The 20,850-nt window shown below is 35.5% G+C and overlaps 1 protein-coding gene across 1 annotated transcript in view; it reads right to left on the bottom strand.

Moving 5' to 3' along the window:
• Window positions 1-20,850, bottom strand: part of LOC122807285 (cytosolic 10-formyltetrahydrofolate dehydrogenase) — a 586,928-nt gene that overhangs the window by 536,004 nt on the left and 30,074 nt on the right. Inside the window, exons 2-3 of the mRNA XM_044078406.1 lie at window positions 12,385-12,549; window positions 2,018-2,252 (exon numbers count right to left, since the gene is read on the bottom strand). Of these exons, the coding sequence (XP_043934341.1) occupies window positions 2,018-2,252; window positions 12,385-12,511 (362 nt within the window). The 5' untranslated portion in view covers window positions 12,512-12,549. The remainder of the gene's footprint in view (window positions 1-2,017; window positions 2,253-12,384; window positions 12,550-20,850) is intronic.

Genomic DNA, 20,850 nt, shown 5'->3' with positions numbered 1-20,850 from the left:
AGACACTGCATGAGCCATACTGTTCTGCAGCCTTTTTGAACAGTCAAAATGTATTTTATCACCGCAGCACCTAGATTTCTGCTCACAGCTGGAATGACGTAGACTCGATCAGCAACATTCATCCTTTCAAAATGCCAAGATCAAACTGCCCTTCTTTGATCCTAACTCTATGAATAAATGACTGTTTGTGGAACATTTCTGTAAAAGTACGCCAACTGTATTACGCAAATGTAGGACTTAAATCTAACTTCAATTCTCACTTTGTCACCGGTCTGAGCCAATGGCAGCCTCAGAGCTAGAATAAGAAAAATAAGAGTTTGTGGATCACAGTCCCCACCCCCAGAAACATGTAGGTCTGGAAAAGCCCCTGGGTAAAAAGCCAAAATTGTATTTTGTGAATGAGCACTCATGCAAACTACAGTAAACTTAAATATGAGAGTTCCATAAGGAAACCTCTGAATTGCTGCTGTCTGTATGAATGTCTGACAAACGGTTACAGCATGCCTAATTCAATGACCAGCAAGGTTGTCAGTTGTCAGGGTAGTAATGGACTTCAAATGAGCACCACTGAAGTGAAGGGATGGGGAGACTAATGGCTTCCAACTCAGCTTAGAAGTTAGCAAGCAAAATTATTTATCATACAAGAGGTATGCAATACAAGTAGGACTCATGTAAGCGTATACTATGCCTCACAGAAAAAAGCAACACAAGGAATGGTGCTGCAGAAAGGCAGGCATCAGACTTCACATTCTCTTTAACTATCACAGGTATGCCAAGATGCCATGTCAGTGCTCAGCACCCACTTCCTTTCACCCTGTGCTTCACAAGCTAGGACAGTATAGCCAGTGAAGTAAATCTCTGGTCCTTCTTTCTGTCTGTAACCACATGGCCTCGCAACAGCACCATCCTAATACATAAAACAGTAAATACAGTGTGAGGGGGGAATTTGTGGGCAAGGAGGGTTTGCAATGAGAACAAAGTCCAGAATGAAGTCTGGTCATGCTCTCCATGCCATTTCTTCTTCTTCTTTCGGCTTTTTCCCGGTTAGGGGTCGCCACAGCGGATCACTGTCCGCTCATGACTGGCAGTGGAGTTTTACAGTGTCGAGTTGCCAGCCCAGCCCCCAACCTTCCACAGAAGGCACACACATGCACACACTCACACCTAGGGCCAATTTAGTGTGTCCAATCCACCTACAGCATGTCTTTGGGAGGAAACCAGAGCACCCGGAGGAAACCCACACAACCACAGGGAGGACATGCAGACTCCGCACAGAAGGCACCCCAGCCGAGGATCAAACCGGAGAACCTCTTGCTGTGAGGCGGTAACACTAACCGCTGCACCACCGTGGCCGCCCTATGCTCTCCACGTCATTTACTGTTCTCAAAACTATAGTAGTTGCTTGTATTTTTGTTATTAGTAACAGGATCTGCTCTGTGACGTGATATATATCCTCTTTGCCTTTCTAAAAGCAGCATAGCCCTAGCATCCATCACCCCACCGGTGACAGTAACACTACCACATGATATATACTTTGCCTTTCTAGAATCAGAGGAGCTGTAGAATCCATCACCTCACTAGTGGTAGTAACAGGACTGATCATTAACCCAATTCTATACACTCAGTGCAACTTCTTATCATCTTTGTAGCAAACTACTATCTCCCCAGAAGTAGCAAAGGCCTGCTAGCCACAGAAATTTAAAAAATTATATTAATATATCACAGCAACCTCTTAAATATTCTGCTATAATTATACAACTGCATACTAAAATATATAATATTATGTACGTTTTTACATCATACCATACCATACTAGTCTTATTTTAGTTATTATGCCTGTCTTAGTGGCAAAACTAGAACACATACATAATTTATTGTTCTGCAGTACAGCCCAAGTCAATATATGCAATGGTCATGCAGTGGCAATGCATGTATAAAATACAGTACTAAACACTGCAACTTAAAAAAACTGAAGGTTTCCTGACTGCAGGAAGTAATAAAGGTGGGTGTTCCTTACCAGTTGATGGCAGAAGCCCCTCTGTGCCGAGGCAGGACGGAAGGATGGTAAATGATTGATCCATGTTGAGGGGCATCAATTACTTCCATGGGGATGAACTGTGAACAGAAAGGCAGAACATTCAGCTGTGCCCCAAGAGCCTTGTACTGGTCCACCACTTCAGGAATTGCCTGACCTTTCACCCTCCACCTAGGAAATTTAAAGACTGGCACTCCGTCCTTTGCAGCTTCTGTGCCTAAATGTGAAAATGCAGCAAAGCGATATTATTTTTTTATTCCAGCTCTGTTGTAGCTTATATTGTACAAAGTCCAGATACTGTAAGTACAAGTGAAAATGCAACACAGTTCTGCAATATTACTAGTGCAATTAACTTAAAGGCGCTATTTTTTTAGGTGTTAACAAGACAGAGAACTTACTTGATGTCTGGTTTATTCAATGTACTCGGCATAACATATAGCCAAGCTAACTGCCACTGCCCACCTAAACACCCAAGTTAGACTCACCATGGCTAAATCATGAAGACATTAAAGTGACATCCTTGTGTTACCTATGAAGTACAGCAGCATTTTATAAAGCTGATATCTGCAACAGTATAACAACACTTCTTCACCACTGTCTTCCATCATCTTCACGTGTCATCCTTGAAACTGCAAAACGTTAAGTGCACATACAGAGAAATATATACAAAGTTCAAAATTCTGGAGTCTTGGAGACTTCCCTTTACTCGGAGGTACATCAGTCTTGGAGTTAGTACATACAAGTAGCAAGAGGTATACAGAAGTGCAGCCCCCTCAGAAAATACTTTATATTTGTAACAGCAAACTTTGCAGTTTATTGCTACTTGTGTTTAATTGCACTTACATTTTCCTAGTTATAGGACTCTAGATATCAAGTCTTGAGCTTCTAATAGTGCACCATTTTTACCATCACTCAGTTCAACAATGGCCTCGGCCTATCCAGCACCACCAGGTTAAGTATAAATCATAAATGTTATTAGCATACTGTGTTAATGCCAACAGCAAGTACTCTTCATGTTTAACCTACTCTTAGTCTCAAAGAGGCCAAAAATGTTGTACATGCAGGGTGCAAGGTCATTCATCTCCAATAACATATTAAACTAGTCAGGATTCTAACACAAGTATAGTATTCAAATAATATAGAGGGCATTGATTGGGTCTCCAGTTGCAATCATGTTATTACATGTTCAAGACATGGATGCCAGGAAATTTGCTCTCAAGGTGAATCTTGGCACCCATGCTGAGAATACATACTAGCAGCTTATGATCTGTACTCTCTATAGTAAATAGAGTCGTATCTACTCCATGTACTATTAGTTACAAAAGAAAAAAAAAGTGTGATGTGTTTCACTGGCTTATAAAGCCAGTAAAGTACTTAGTGCGTGCAGTCGCATAAAAAGCAGGTAAGGAAAAAAAGTCAAGGACAGTTTTTAAATACCACCTTAATTTAAATAAGTTATTCACAGTCTAACATTTGTAAACTTATGTGGACAAAGGAGAAAAGATATCAAGGGACCACTGAGAGTGAAGGAACATCCCTTCACTTACATCTGACTGTAACAGCGCTTAGGGGCTGTGTAACATCTGTTACACACCTTTGAAAACACTGTTATGAACTGGTTGCATGCTACAGCAGCGCATAACAGATTTATGTTTTTTTTTTATTTTGGAGTGCAATCTCTGTGCTCCATGCACCACAATGTTATTATGGTCTTTGATGTGACCTCTCAAATATGTTCGGTGAGACTTTTGCTGCAAACAGTATATCAGCTGTGCCTCTTGTCACTTACAGACCTACTGTTTACCTACTAAATCATCTGGTATTGACCCTAGAGTCAGACCATGAAGCCTATACTAAAGCCAAAATCAATTCTAGTATGAGCATATGACTGTGGATCATTTTGAAATATGCAATATCATTATGCAAAATTGGAAAATTGTTGAAGGGAATGCCAAGTTGTTTAAAGTGGTTGGTGACAGGCCCAGGTTTGTTTATAGGAATCATTTAATATCAAAACTATGTTGCAAAATGATAATACTAAAGTTTTGAATTTGAAAAGTATTACTAATAAAACTAGGGGAATGTACCAATGTAGACATTGTTCGATTTGCAGGTATATTTTGGAAGGGCCATTTTTAAATTTACGTCACTTGGATACTACCATACCTCTTACAGGAGTTTATGACTGTAACACCGGAGGGATAGTTTATATTGGTGTTTGTTCTGAATGTGATTATTTTGTACGACTGTGAGAAGCTTACACAAACATGTGAGAGAACATCTGTATGCTATAAAGAATCATGACAGTAATAATGCCATTTTTAGACACAAGTTAAAATGTAATTTTAAAAAAATTAGGTTTGCTGTACTTGAGCAGGTTCACAAAAATTTGAGAATGGGAGACTATAGAAATCAGGTCGAACAAAGACAGACCTTGTGGCAGATAAAAATGGAAGCAGATATTTATCCAGGTCTATGTGAGTCTATCAGTATTAAATGTTTTCTTAAAGACAGGAGGCATAGAATTCAAAAATTATGTTTTTTTTCATGTATAGTATTTTTATACTAATTTTAATAGACTGTTATTTTGTTAGGTATCTTGTCTTTTAATTCTACATTAGGGTGTTACTTATTGGTAATTGATGTTTATTAGCTGCTAATTCATGTGTATATCTAAACCTATTCTGTTTTTTAGATTGTTTTTCTGATGAAGTCAGTGGTTGACGAAAGCGATTAAACATTTTTTACGCTAAGCCTAGTTCGTGCCTTTCTTATCCATTTTACTTCTTGGTTGCTGAGCCTGCTGTGGTGGTTTTTTGTTTTTTAATTGGTTACAAATTCTCAATTACTGGCAAGGGCTTTGAATGCAAACTACTAAAATTCCAACCTGCTACTGTATCCTTACACGGTTTTACTAAACACAGATCTTTCCTTTCACATTTCGTGGAGTTTTACAGTACTGCGGTCAATGCACTTGTTTATGCTCATCCTGTAGCTGCAACATTTCTGTATTTAATCATGGCTTAAGATAGCAGTTCTCAATCAGGCATGACAGACTGACATATAAAGTTGAGAAATAATGCCCACATCATCTTCTGTATTATGGAATGCTATCATAACTCTGAAAACAAATAGTCTGCACAGAATCACTGCTGAGGTTCCCAAACAGTCTGCAGGGATCCAGTGTTATCATACATTTTCATGATTTTCAAGTTCAATAACAGTGATCCGGTGCATCAAATTCACTTTCAAAATAAAATCATTCCATAGTACTGGGAGCTAAGGAGCACAAAGCAATTCAGGAGTATTTAAATAACTACTGTTCATTGTCTGCTACTAATAATAAATCCTTTAACACTGGCAATATGGCACAGTGCACTTTGATACAACAATAAACCTTTTCCCTGTGCCATAACCAGATGAGTTATGCCCTCAGTTAATGAGTACAGGCATCTTACAGCAACTGCTAAAAGATTTACATTTAGACAATATTTCTAGTGTCACTAGAACACATTATTGTATAATGAAATCTTTACCAAAAATGGTTTTCCAAGAAAGCTGCAGTTCTCATTCCATTTTATCTTTCACTTGTGAAACTTTCTACAAACAGTACAATCTATCATTTTCATGTATTCTGCTCCTATTATCTAGATAATAGAATGAGTGTAAAAAATCTTTAATAGGAGAATTTATAAGACTGGGTTTCTGGTGTACTCTGAAAGGCTAAAACATTACAACTTTATTCTGTAATTGATTTGTCAGACTTGTTTAATTAATGAATATTAAGTAGTCAAGACTGACAAGCCTCTTGCTATAATGGATTATCCGTAGCCACAGTTATGGCACAAAGAACTGTGGCAAATATTTTATATTAGGTGCCATTAAGTTATTACTTCTATTTCCTCTGCAGAGTAGCTGCATGACATAATAGGCATTATCCCTGAATGGATTCAAAAGAAATTTATCTTACTTTGCTGGTTGCTTAAAATTATTGCACAAACAACTATAATATAGGGTTTTACATAGTCTCCCTGACAGCATCCACACTTGTGCTCTGGTACCACTGTGATGCTATAACACTGCAACACAAGAAAGTTATTTATTCAATTAATCAGGTCTGTAATGTCTCACAGTAGTAAAGGGATAATAATACCGCAAGAAAAACCTGAAAAACAAACACATATTGAGTACAAAACTACTTGCATTGCATTTATGCATTTCTCATATGTACAGTTTATTACCATGTTTGTTTATGTGACTACATAACATCTGGCCTTTGTCACATTGTCTTCATAGTCCCATCTACATCTGTGGCTTAGTTCTTATTCCGAGTCACACTGGTCTCTTGCGACCACACACACACATACAGATATCTATCTATCTATATATATATATAGATCTACTTTACATGGTTGACTTTTCAGAAAGTCGACTTTCATGTGGCCGAGACCATATGACCGACTTTCGGAAAGCAGACCATGTAAAATAAACACATATAACACAACAAACACCTTAAACCACCCCCCACAACCCCCGTAACTTTAATATACCAACTCCAAGATTGCACTACACTGCGGAAGAGGGAAATGTTCCCATTCTGCACTGTACGGAAATAGCAGTTCCCCATGGTCGGCTTTTCAAAAGTCGATCATACGGTCTCGGCCATATGAAAGTCGACTTTCTGAAAAGTCGACTATGTGAAGGGGACCCATATATATATATATATATATATATATATATATATATATATATATATATATATATATATATATATATATATACATATCCATATATATATATATACATATATATATATATATATATATATATATATATATATATATACACACACACACACACACACACACACACACACACACACACACACACACACACACACACACACACACACACACACATATATATATATATATATATATATATATATATTTCTATGGGTCTACTTGAAAATGTCGACAACAAGATAACCGACATGAAAACACAGAAAAATTTAAAAAAGTACAAAAACACGAAACTTCACATGCCCGACAAACCAAAATCCTGACAAACAACAAAAAAAATACCTTTCCCAAAAACACACACACAACACAAGCACAACAAAAACCTTACAAACCCACACTAAACCTTACAAACACAACTATCTATGCACTAACCTTAACCCAAACCCTAAGGTCCGTCACTTTCGCACACTTACCTTACCCGCACTCTAACCCTAACTCACTTAATCCACCCCTAACCCTCAAGTCCATCACTATCGCACACTTACCTTACTCACACCCTAACCCTAACTCACTTAATCTGCCCCTAAACCTAAACTCCGTCACTATCGCACACTTACCTTACCCACACCCTGACCCTAACATCCGTCCCTATTGCACACTTACCTTAACATGTCAGTGTTCTCAGCGTCGGGATTCTCAACTGTCGGTCTTCTCCGTTGTCAATCTTCTGGTGTCGCTGTTCTCGTTGTTGGCACTTTCAGGTAGACCCATATATATATATATATATATATATATATATATATATATATATATATATATATATATATACGCATATAGCTATATACCTATATGTGTATACACACACAGATACATGTATATATATATATATATATATATATATATATATATATATATATATATATAGATATATAGATATATAGATATATGTATATTATATATATATATATATATATATATACACAGTTTGATTATCGGGTAAGTCCACTGGGCCCAGGGAGCCCGTTTTCAGAGGAGGCCTGGGAAGCAAAGCTCCACAGCACAGAATACAGTTACAGATGACAGAAATGTGTAGTTAAAGTTACAAATACAAATGCATATCAAAGTGAATAAAAAAATGTGCACAATATTTACACAGAGCAAAAATATCATATGGATTACAAAGTACAAATACATTTTAACAAAGTATTCACACAATCAAGAGAAAGCTATTTACAATATTTACATAGAGCAACATATCATATGCAAATGAGCAGTTGTTCAAATAAAGCATGCTTATAAGAAGCTTTGAAACCACAGGAGGGTACCCTCCCTAGGGCTTATACCTATAAGAGATCTAGGTAGGGAGAAAGCAGTTACACTTCCATTTAGAAGAGAGGTAGGAATAGAGCTGAGTTTTGAAGTTGTCTGTGTTCTGCATTGTCCTTAGTAAGGATGGGAGAGAATTCCATTTCTTGGCTAGGGAAAAACAGAGGAGAAATTTTCCAGCAGGTCATTTAGGTTTGTGGACAGTAATTAAAATTTGATGTTCAGATCTGAGAGCTCTACTTGGGGTGTAAGGGGAAGGATGTTTGTCAGTGCTGAGCATTTGGTTGGGTTGAATATTAGCCTGTGGGCAGTGGTGAGTTGGAGGTAAACCAGATAAGTAGCGAGTTCTAACCAATTTAGAGATTGGAGGGTAATAAAGTGATGGGTGGAATGTTTCGCTTTGGTGACAAATTTGGAAATTTTGTTATAACAATTTTCAAGTTTGGAAGTGATGGAGGAGGGCAGGTTGGTTATTAGGGGGCACCATACATTAGGGAGGTAAGGAGGTAAGTAGAGGCAAGTGTAAGCCTAGTAGAAGAGGAGAGGAAGTGATTGTTCCTGTATAGCATGCCAAGTTTTTGGTGCATTTCTTTTTTTTTATATTTTGCTGAATGTGGCTGTCAAACGTTTAGGTGTTCATCTATAGTTACACCGAGTAATTTAGCCAAGGGAACAACTTTGATAGGAGAGTTGTTTTGGCTAAGGACTTGGAAAGAGCTTTTATCATAAGAAAAGGACTTTGAGGGTGGGAACAGTAGTATTTTGGATTTGTTTGCATTGAGAGAAAGGTGGTTTTGGCACATCCAGGTCTTAGTGGTTGAGAAGGCAGTCTGGGTCTTAGTTAGAAGCTCAGGGGGGTTACTGGCAGAGCTGACTAAAGTTGAGTTGTCTGCATATTGTATGACTTTAGCATTTGGAATAGCAGAGTGAAGGCTGTAATATCTAAAAACAGTAAAGACCCATCTGATCCAACTTCATATAGGCCCATTTCAATTTTAAACCATGATTATAAAGTGTTTATGTCTATAATAGGTAAAAGAATAGTAAAGGTGATGCCAACGTTGATAGATATGGACCAATGTGGTTTTGTGGAGGGGAGGTAAGTATTTGACAACATTAATAGAACATTGATGATCCAGAAGAAAGCAGAATGTAAGAAAATGCCACTGTTATTGGTGGGTCTTAATGCAGAAAAAGTATTCAACACAGCAAGCTGGGATTATATGAATAGGGCAATGAAACGTTTGGATTTCCTGATACAATAATAAGTTTAATTAGGAAAATATATGAGGGATCAGAGGCAAAAATCAAAGTGGGAGGGTTCCTCTCTGATAAGTTGGGTCTGAACAGAAGAACCAGGCAGGGGTGTCCTATTTCCCCTTTGTTATTTGTGCTTTATTAAGAACCATTGGCAAAGAAAATAAGGGACTCAGAAATTCAAGTATATAATTGGCATGGTGCTCAAGAAAAGATGGCTTTATTTTCAGATGATATTATTTTGTATCTAACAGAACCAGAAAAGAACATCTCAGTGTTATGGAATATTCTGATATAGTTCTGGTTTCTTCCTGGATATAAAATTATTGAAGATAAAATAAAGGCTATAGTTATAAACTCTGTACGACACAAAAATTGGTCCAACAATACCCATATTTATAGAGACATGATAAACTGAAATATTTTAGAAGTATGGATTAAAAAGGATTCAGTTATGGCAGCTATGTGGGAAGAGACTAAACAAAAATAATACAAACATTGAGAAACTGGAAGCTCTTGCTTATGGATATGAATAGCAAGGCACAAGCAGTAAAAATGTTTTAGTCCCTTTAGTTTTATACACAGGTCAAGCATACTTTTATCACCCAGAGGAGAAGTTGTGGATAGTAATTAATAAACAGCGGAAGGATTTTTTTTTCTGGGAGGGGAAGAGGGCAAGAATCAAATGGGATAAGCTGAGCCTCCCAACAGAGCAAGGAGGTTTAGGATTTTCTGATTTGAAGGGATATTTTAGAGCTACACAGTTAATAATCTTATACATAACACAAGCAGGAACTTACAATTCAAGGGGGAAAGAGATGATAATTAAATGGGATAATTAAAGAAACAAGGAAAAAATGGGATTTTGGACACAGATCCTTACGAAGAATAACATTCATGCAGAATATTATATTCATAAAGTAACATTGAGTACACTAAGAACTAAGCCAACATGGGAATGGAGAAAGGGAATTCTGCCAAAAGGAATGCCTGCAATTAGGGGCACACATAATAGACAAAAAGAGGGCTGGAATTTACTGGAGGAAAACAGCAAATGAACCAAGGTATTGGAAACAAATAATCAGAGAAAAAAAAGGTAATGGAATGGGAAGAGGGCAATAAGACATTTGGCTTGCCCACTAGTGATTGCCTTCCATATCAGGGGTTGTTATCGGAGTATAGACAAGGAGAAAGGGACAGGGGGAAATGAAACACCTGTGCTGGTTCAGTTTTTAATTGAATCTACAACAGACAGAAGCTGCTGTCAATAAAGGGATAATTGGTAGGGCATATAAAGCATTGTGCAATAACTACAGGAATCAATCAGAAGAGGTCAGAAAAGATTGGAAAGAGAGATTAGATATGCAACTCACAAAGAACAATGGGAGGGCATATCTGTGGCTTTCAAATATGCAAAACAATCTGGAAGATTTAGGATTTTTGTCTGGAAGTGTTTGTGTAGATACTTGTATACTCCAAGCACACCACACAGAATTTTTCCTCAGGTAGATGGCAAATGTTGGAGGTGAGATGGAGAAGAAAGAGGTAACTGAGAACATATATTTTCGGAGAGTAATGAGTTGGCAGACTTTAAAGAATCACACATATAGTACTCTGTCAGGAACACTGGGCAAGCAAATGAGTGTAACTAAGCAAATACATTTTTGAGCTTGGATACAGGATCTGAATTACCTAGACACAGTATTCTGGTGGCTGCCAAAACAAAATGACTAGAAAAGAAAATGATAATCAAAATCTAAACCTACTATACTTGAAGAAGTGAATATTGTAATAGAGATAAAAAACAGGAAGTGGGATCTTTAGAAAAGGACAGGAGTAAATTACATAGAAAAAATAAAAATTAAGGAAACATAACATACAGAAAAATGTTTTGAAGGAGGAATGAGGTGTAAGAGAAGGTAGGAATTGAATAATTTATGCATTGCTGCATAGATCATAAGCTATGTAATAATATATGTGATGTATAATGTCTGTAAATGTGAACTTTGTGGTTTGATTACTTTTATAAAAATGTAAGTTTGTCTATATCACATGTGATAATTTAATAATGGTGTTTAAAAAAAGCCCTAAAAATAAATTAATTCTCAAATTCAGCAGATGATGTCCACAGAATTTTCAACTAACCATTCCAGCAGCCTATGCAGCAGGGCATATGGGCATATAGGCAAGACTATGGCATCTAGTGGAGCACACTTCAAGGATCGTCAGTAATTCCTGGTTATATTGGGTATTCTCTCTGTCAACAAGCCACCTAAGGATCAGGTATAAGCATATCTCAATAACAAATATGGAACTTTAAGGAGAAGAGAATAAGTCACCTACTATGTAAAATACAATGATGTCCCGTTTTCCTTGTAGAAATCATGCTAGTTTACTTGTGTTTTTATCACTAAGACCTGCCCTTGTTACTTTCTCACCAATGAGATACCTTTCTGGAACAAAATAGAACAGAACTTCTGCAAAGGGAAGTGTCTATTCTGTGTACTGAAAATATATCAAATTCCAGAACAGTAACATGAGTATTACATTTCTGTACCATATGCAGCAAGCGGATATTCCAGTTATAGCTAATGCTAGCCTTTCAGCTTCATATTGCACTCAGACTGCCACTGTAGAAATGAGCCAAGAAGATGCAGTACTGAAACCTCAACATCCAGATGAGTGCACATTTGAGCAGTACAATATTCTCACACACAATAGTTTGCTTTCATTAGTAAAACAAATTAAATGGACACGTTATAAATGTACTATCTTACAAAATGAATATCAGCACACATTATAAGTGTATTATATCAAGCACATTTTGTAATTAAATAGTGTGTACAAACAACTGTTGGGAACTGAGTCACTTTGATTAAAGGCAATTTTGGCTAGAGTGCAGGGGTGTCATTCACACTGTCCACTTCATGACAAGAACATCAACTAATGGCAATCACAGTTGCAACATTGTTACTTATAGTACAAATGGAAATCTGAACAGCACGATGCATCAAAACTGCTCACCAAGTGGATCTTCCCTTCCATCTTTGTCTGGTATTGTAAACACTCCAACAATGTCATGGCCATCTTTGCGAAGTTCCTGGTAAACTTCCTGCCCAAAAAGACTCTGCCCTATAATTGCAATCTTCATTTTTGGAAGAATTGACTAAACGGAACTCAATCAAAAATCTGAAAAAAAATTATAGTATTAAAATATTGTTAAAAAGATTTGTCATTCACATGCAACAAACTCTTTTATATATAAATAAGCACCCATATCTGATCCAGAAATACAACCAGTGCTGTTTTCAGAATGGAAACTAGGCAGGCAAATATATATATATATATATATATATATATATATATATATATATATATATATATATAATTTATTTACTTCCTTTGTCATCCAGTTATATATATGCAAATCATAAATGAGCATTTTCCGACACAGAAACCCAGGCTGAATGTCATCCATGAAGATACCGTAACAATTTACACAAAAAAACGACATAAAAGCTTAATTACATTGTGAAGTAAGTACACTAGAACATGAAATCAAAAGGTATGTATACTATTTCTTTGTTAACAAGTGCCATTAATACAGGGTAATCAATAAATCATTTATAATTGACTGCCATCATGGAAAATAATTATGTGATCTAATCACAGTATCTGCGATCTGCAGGCTTCTAAGATGAGGAAGTTAATTAACATTCCACATGTAATGGAAAATGAATTATCTGTGCTCTCAGGTAAGGCATATACATACTATTTTACTCCATTAAACGTACTATGAGGTGGGCTCTGCAGTTTAATCCCTGGCATAGTTGGAATGAATAGAAAATTTCAAACAGCAGTTTCTTTAAATAACACACACACTTGTAAGTAGGCTAAGACCTCCAATATCTCAGGTTACTGGTAAGTGTTAGTTCTGCTTTCTTTTTTGATTCACTTCTATCCTTCAAAGTGAGCAAGTCCAGCAAAGAAATTAAAGTTTTATAAAGTACAAGCAGGTTTCTGGTATCTAGACAATACTGGAAACATGTTGTAGGGCAAAAAGTATCCTAAGGGTTGAGTCAAACTGTAGGAGAAGGTGGAGTTTTCCTTTAACCTTTCATCTTTTGGTTTCAAAAACAAAAACAGGTACCGAACCACTAGGTAAAAAAACTTCAAAGGTTTATTAAAATATTGTAAAGAGCTTTTCATCTTCCTTCTTAGGAAGACTTCTTCAAAGTAAAAAATTCATTCAACAGAATTTAAAAAAAACAAATTACATACAGCTGCCGTTAATTAAAACTCACTGTCATCATACCGATGTTATAGGTATATACCACTTCTTAAAGTCCAGGTTACAAATCTCACATTCCTATAGTATATAAAAATTGAGGCGTATTAGATCCCCCCCCCCTTTTTTTTAAATGTACCTTTTTTACTATAAGATCTATAAAATGTAAAATAAACATTTAATAAGGATAAACATCATAGCAGACACACAGGTTCATAGTGCATCCAGTTTATAAATGCAACATAATATCAAATTACCCTATCTTAAAATGTAAATAAATAACATCACAACACAATTATAAATATAGATAAAAGCCCCCTAACAAACAGTAAAGGGTGCAGATCACCAGTAATAAATGCCATGTACGCAAAAGGTGATAAACAATAATAGACAATGCAAGCTCACTGTAAAGCTGCAGCGACTGTTCATTCAAAAGTATACTGAATAGTATGCATTGCACCTCCTTTCATATAAAAAAGTCCCAAATACATATATTTTAATGTTCTAAAAAATGCAGTTTTTGTAAAATATAAATATAAATATAAAAGTGACATGGAAGTTACTCACACTCCAATCAATAAATTCGCAATAGAAGGCAGACCCCCTTTTTTTTACTTTTTTTTTTTTTTTACAATTTTTTTTTACTTTTTTTACTATTTTTTTTTTATTACTTTTTTTTACTATTTGTTTACTTTTTTTTACTATTTTTTTACTTCTAAATAGAAGGTTAATTTTTAAATAGAAGGTTTGTTTTCTTTTAGTTTTGGTTGAGAGAACTTTTTGCCATTCAGGCGGATGCACAACGTGCTGATTAACAGCGTTGCCTTAAAAATACGGAAACATAGGTTTAGTTGGAGCTTTAAAGCTTTTTGTCTTGACCTCAGCAACAGCAGCTGCTAATTTTATTGTGAATTTATTGATTGGAGTGTGAGTAACTTCCATGTCACTTTTATATTTATATTTTACAAAAACTGCATTTTTTAGAACATTAAAATAGATGTATTTGGAACTTTTTTGTATGAAAGGAGGCGCAATGCATACTATTCAGTATACTTTTGAATGAACAGTCGCTGCAGCTTTACAGTGAGCTTGCATTGTCTATTATTGTTGATCATCTTTTACGTACATGGCAATTATTACTGGTGATCTGCACCCTTTACTGTTTGTTAGGGGGCTTTTATCTATATCTATAATTGTGTTGTGATGTAATTTATTTACATTTTAATATAGGGTAATTTGATATTATGTTGCGTTTATAAACTGGATGCACTATGAACCTGTGTGTCTGTTATGATGTTTATCCTTATTAAATGTTTATTTTACATTTTATTGATCTTATAGTAAAAAAGGTACATTTTTAAAAAAAAAGGGGGATCTAATACACCTCAGTTTTTTATGTACTATAGGAATGTGAGATTTGTAATCTGCACTTTAAGAAGTGGTATATACCTTTAGCATCGGTATGATGACAGTGAGTTTTAATTAACGGCAGCTGTATGTAATTTGTTTTGCGCTGTTTTGGTGCCTTTTTTTGCTTTTAAATTCTGTTGAATTAATTTTTTACTTTGTCTGAAGAAGTCTTCCTAAGAAGGAAGACAAAAAGCACTTTACAACATTTTAATAAACCTTTGGAGTTTTTTTTACCTAGTGGTTCAGTACCTGTTTTTGTTTTTGTTTACAACAGTTTGTTTTTGCTGGTATTGAATTTTTAGTCTTTTTTATGGCTGCCGAAACAAGTCTGGGTTGCTACGGAGAGCTTATTATTCAACCATCTTTGCTGCTAAATTCTGGATCGAGTGAAACAGTGAATTTAACCCAACTACTTCAATTAATGAATGAGAAGTTGGAGAATCTGTCCTCTAGAGTGGAGGGCTTGTCTCAGTCTAGTACTGTAGTGAGACCTAAAGCTATGGCCAATTCCACTTCAGGAAAACAACTTCCAGAGGTTTTTACTACTTCTATTGACACTGTAAGTAGAATCAGTAGTGAAGGAGTGAACCACACTTAACCACAATTCACCAACTATGGGAGGTAGAGGCGGAATTCCTATTCATGTAAATCCTACAACAGAGTCCTCCTCGGGGCTTATAGGGCTTCCTAATGTGACCGAATGGTTAAAAATACAACTGGTGTTTGGTTTTAACCACAACGAAAGTATCAACAGAAGCTCGGCTGGAGGAGGTGAGTCTTTACCTCTTAAATTAAAAGATGTGGACAAGAAAATGTTGAAACTCAAAAAATTAAAACTAGAAGTGAATTACTTCACAGAATGTAAGAAACAGGGTGTGGTACTGAAAGGTTTACGATCTGGGCAGTATCCATCAGGTCTTGAAGCAGGAACAGTACTTTATAATGAACTTTTAACCCTATTTGATAAACATGGTACTGAACTTATGGACATGATGTGTAAACATTATTCTATATCAATAGAGAATTTGACTAGTGAAATTACTGGGTTGAATAATGACATCAGAACACACCCAGACTTTATGAGGTACCATTATGACTATAAGAGAGTTTTTTCATCTATTGACCAACAATTGGTTAAGAACACTGAAGTAAAACTCCAAAAATTAAAAAGAGACATTAGTGATTATAAGAATAGTACTGCATACCCTAAACCACCACCCTCACAAGGTAAAGGTATTTTTGGTCAACCATTTAGTACACGTAGTACTACTACATGTTCTAGTAATAACAAAGACCCTTAGCTCACTGTTCGAATAGGAACAGGAATTGGTGAATTAGATGTTTTTGAGGGAGATTGGAGGAACGACAACACTGACCAACGTCCAGCTAGCAACACGGCTAGTAATAATCATTTTAATAGTAATGATGGCAATGATTCTTTTTCCAACAGAGGCCAAAACCATCCATGGAGATACAATATGAGGGGCAGGAAGGAGAACAACAACAATTACAACAGATAACTACTAAACCTGTCATTTTATCTAATAATAGTGGTGATTTCAAAGTGTACAGCTATTCGAGTTATACCATATGTCAGGAACTATGTAACCTCTTCAGTAAAGGGTTAACTTTCATACCAGAGGAGCACTTTGATTTACCAGGAGTCTTAATTGACCTGAAACTATACATCCGAAAATTGAACTTGGCCTTAATCTTTGGTGATAGGAATTTCGTAGATGACCCTTTAAGGGTAGCTAGTACTTATAACCCACCTACTTGCCCCACATTATCTCTATTTGAACATATGTGTGAGTCCGAGCTGAGGGCCCTTCGTTCGACTAAAAAGAAAAACACCATTAAGAATGTATCTGAAAAAGAAGCCGAAGCTTTGGAAGTCTGTCAGAACTATGCCGGTCCGATTTTTGAAACCGGACAAAGGTGGTGGGCTTGTGATCATAGACAATGATGAGTAAAACAAAAAAAATGTTGGCTATATTAAATAGCAGGATTTATGTTAGATCTAGCATTAATGAGACGAATATTGCTTACAAAAAAATTCCTTTCTTTTTTAGAGATTTTTTGATCGAAGGTTTAATCAGTGTTGATATTTATAATTATATAGTGGTTCCCAAACCAAAAACACCCAACCTCTTTGGTTTACCCAAAATCCACAAGAACCTTGAAGACCCTCCTATGAGGGCATTGGTAAATGCTAGGTCTTCTATCACATATGCCTGCTCTAAGTATGTTGATGAGTTATTAAAGAAATACGTGGCTAAAGAACCACAGATAGTTAAGGACCCTTGGGCCTTCTTAGAAAATGTAGACAAATTTGAACACCAGGATGATATTTGTTTTCTTACTATAGATGTAGTCAATTTATATTTTTCCATACCACATGACACAGGGATTGAATTTATTACCAGGAACCTTACGACCCATGGGGCAGAGAACGATGAGATCCATTTAATTCAAGAATTATTAGATGTTATCTTAAACAACAATTATGTTGGATTTAATGGTGAAATGTACAAACAAATAATTGGTGTAGCCATGCGTTCCCCTTGTGGAGCAAGCTACGCTAATTTAGTACTTGCCCAGTGGGAACATGATTATGTATTTAAAAATGATATGTTTAAAAAAGTGAAATTATATAACAGGTTCTTGGATGATATTTTCATTATGTTTCAAGGAAGCACTAAAGATACAAGCAGTTTTATAGAGGTATTAAACAACAGTACCCCGTTTCTAACATTTACTTTTACTTACAGTGAGGGCACTAGTAATTATTTAGATGTTGAATTGAAGAGAGATGGGTTACGTAAGGGTTTTGTAGCTAAAATACACAGGAAACCCACGTATTCTAATACTATGTTACACTTCTCTAGTTGCCATCCGTTCCACCAGAAAAGATCCGTCTTAAAGGGACAATTAGTCAGAGCAGCCAGAATGACAATCGAGGACTCTACATTCGACGAGGAATGCTCCTTGTTGAAATGCATGTTTATGAGTCGTGGGTACCCTGAATCTCTGGTAGACGAACTGGTTGGAGAAGTATATAGGAAAAGGTACATGGGTACCTTTAATCCAGTCCTGACTCTAAAAAAAGTGGATGTAGATACGGTAGTACTAGACGAGGTGATACTGCAGACGCCTTCTATTAGTAGGGATCAAACTGGTACTGATTTGGAGAAGTATAAAAAGAGTTTCATCACCCCTTTCTCTTTAGAAGCCAAATACATTACTGACATTCTGAGAAGGAATTGGGATTTGTTGACCTTTGAAAATGAATTTGTGGAGAAATTGGGTAATAAACCTGTGATTATTTTCAAAAAGGGTGGGAATCTTAAAAATATTATGGAAAGTTCATTAATAAAACCTATTAGAACTGAAGGTACGTACAAATGTGAGGCATGCAATTATTGTAAATTTATATCTACAGGGTCCACATTTATAGTGAATCAATGTTTATTCAAGGCTAGAGGGCGATACAACTGTAATTCTAAATCAGTGGTGTATTTAGCTTGCTGTCAGTCATGTCCTGCCTTTTATATAAGGAAAACTGAGAGAAAATTTAAAGAAAGGATTTATGAAAACACATACCACATAAAGAAGAGAAGTAGTACTAACGCCCTAGCTAGACATTGTAATGACAACCCATTACTTGCCTTTTTATTTAAAGTAGTTGATCAGGTATTGTTAGACGAAAGAGGAGGACCCCAACAATTACTATTAGAGAAAAGGGAACTTATATGGCAACTTAAAATGAATTCCTATATGTCACCAGGTTTGAATGAAGTTACCTCCTTGACTTGCATTTTGAAGTTAAGAAGTTTATTAAGATAATGTTTGCATGACTATAGTATCTTACAATTGAATTCACCTTTTTTTTTGTTTCCCTTTTGTCCTTTTGGAATGCATGGACTTCACCCATGTCTCTAATGTTATGCTCTTGGAACTTTGTTATTTATTTCTCATAGGTTGCTTGTGTTCCGCCTTTTTTCATATATGCAATTACACACACACACACATTTATTTTCAGAACATCTACTCCTTTCAAACGAGCATACACTAATTTATTCTTATTTGAACATCTTAGAAGCATGATGTTGACTATATAATATATATATATATATATATATATATATATAAATATATATATATTATTATTATATATATATATATATATAAATATATTTTTTCTCCTGAGTAGTTACACTTTTGTTTTTTTCCTATGTTTGTGTCTTTGTTTGTTTTAACTCAGACTTTTACCTTCGTCTTCATTTTTCGATACAGTGTCATTTTTGCTATTTTATTTACCTTCCTTCCCACTACATACTTCATTTAATATTAACAGTAATAGTAATTGTAGTTTTTGACTATCTATTTATTCCCTCCAATATAGTTTTTAAGTTTTAATAATGGGAATGTTAGATGTATCCATTCACCACGGTTATACATTATTTTAATTGGTTTGAATTAAGCCATTCTAGATGACGTTTTGCAACGCTTATAAGTACAGCTTTGTAGGCACACATTTTTCTACTAAGGAAACAACTCAGCAGTGTTGATGGCTTGAGGTCTGCTGTTTTTTCTGTTTCTTCTGCTTGTTTCGCAGAGGGCAGACCCCTCCTTTTTTTTTTTACTATTTTTTTTACTTCTAAATAGAAGGTTCATTTTTAAATAGAAGGTTTGTTTTCTTTTAGTTTTGGTTGAGAGAACTTTTCGCCATTCAGGCGGATGCACAACGTGCTGATTAACAGCGTTGCCTTAAAAATACGGAAACATAGGTTTAGTTGGAGCTTTGTAGCTTTTTGTCTTGACCTCAGCAACAGCAGCCGCTAATTCTATTGCAAATTTATTGATTGGAGTGTGAGTAACTTTCATGCCACTTTTATATTTATATTTTACAAAAACTGCATTTTTTAGAACATTAAAATAGACGTATTTGGGACTTTTTTATATGAAAGGAGGTGCAATGCATACTATTCAGTATACTTTTGAATGAACAGTCACTGCAGCTTTACAGTGATCTTGCATTGTCTATTACTGTTTATCACCTTTTACGTACATGGCATTTATTACTGGTGATCTGCACCCTTTACTGCTTGTTACGGGGCTTTTATCTATATCTATAATTGTGTTGTGATGTTATTTATTTACATTTTAATATAGGGTAATTTGATATTATGTTGCGTTTATAAACTGGATGCACTATGAACCCGTGTGTCTGCTATGATGTTTATCCTTATTAAATGTTTATTTTACATTTTATAGATCTTATACTAGAAAAGGTACATTTAAAAAAAAAAGGGGGATCTAATACACCTCAGTTTTTTATGTACTATAGGAATGTGAGATTTGTAACCTGCACTTTAAAAAGTGATATATACCTTTAACATCGGTATGATGACAGTGAGTTTTAATTAACGGCAGCTGTATGTAACTTGTTTTGTGCTGTTTTGGCACCATTTTTTGCTTTTAAATTCTGTTGAATTAATTTTTTACTTTGTCTGAAGAAGTCTTCCTAAGAAGGAAGACGAAAAGCGCTTTGCAACATTTTAATAAACCTTTGGAGTTTTTTTACCTAGTGGTTCGGTACCTGTTTTTGTTTTTGTCTACAACAGTTTGTTTTTGCTGGTATTGAATTTTTAATCTTTTGGTTTCAATTCAGCTCTCTTTAACCATTCCTGCATCATATCTTGGTTAACATGAGGTTGTTTGAGAAGATCTCTATACTTGGCATTATATTTGCGGACTTTCAAATATTTTTTCCTTCTCATCTGATTGTT

The sequence above is a fragment of the Protopterus annectens genome, chromosome 7.part0 (assembly GCF_019279795.1).
Source record: "Protopterus annectens isolate FY-2018-M chromosome 7.part0, PAN1.0, whole genome shotgun sequence".
Lineage (NCBI taxonomy): Eukaryota > Metazoa > Chordata > Ceratodontiformes > Protopteridae > Protopterus > Protopterus annectens.
This window is presented reverse-complemented; position numbering and strand designations above follow the sequence as displayed.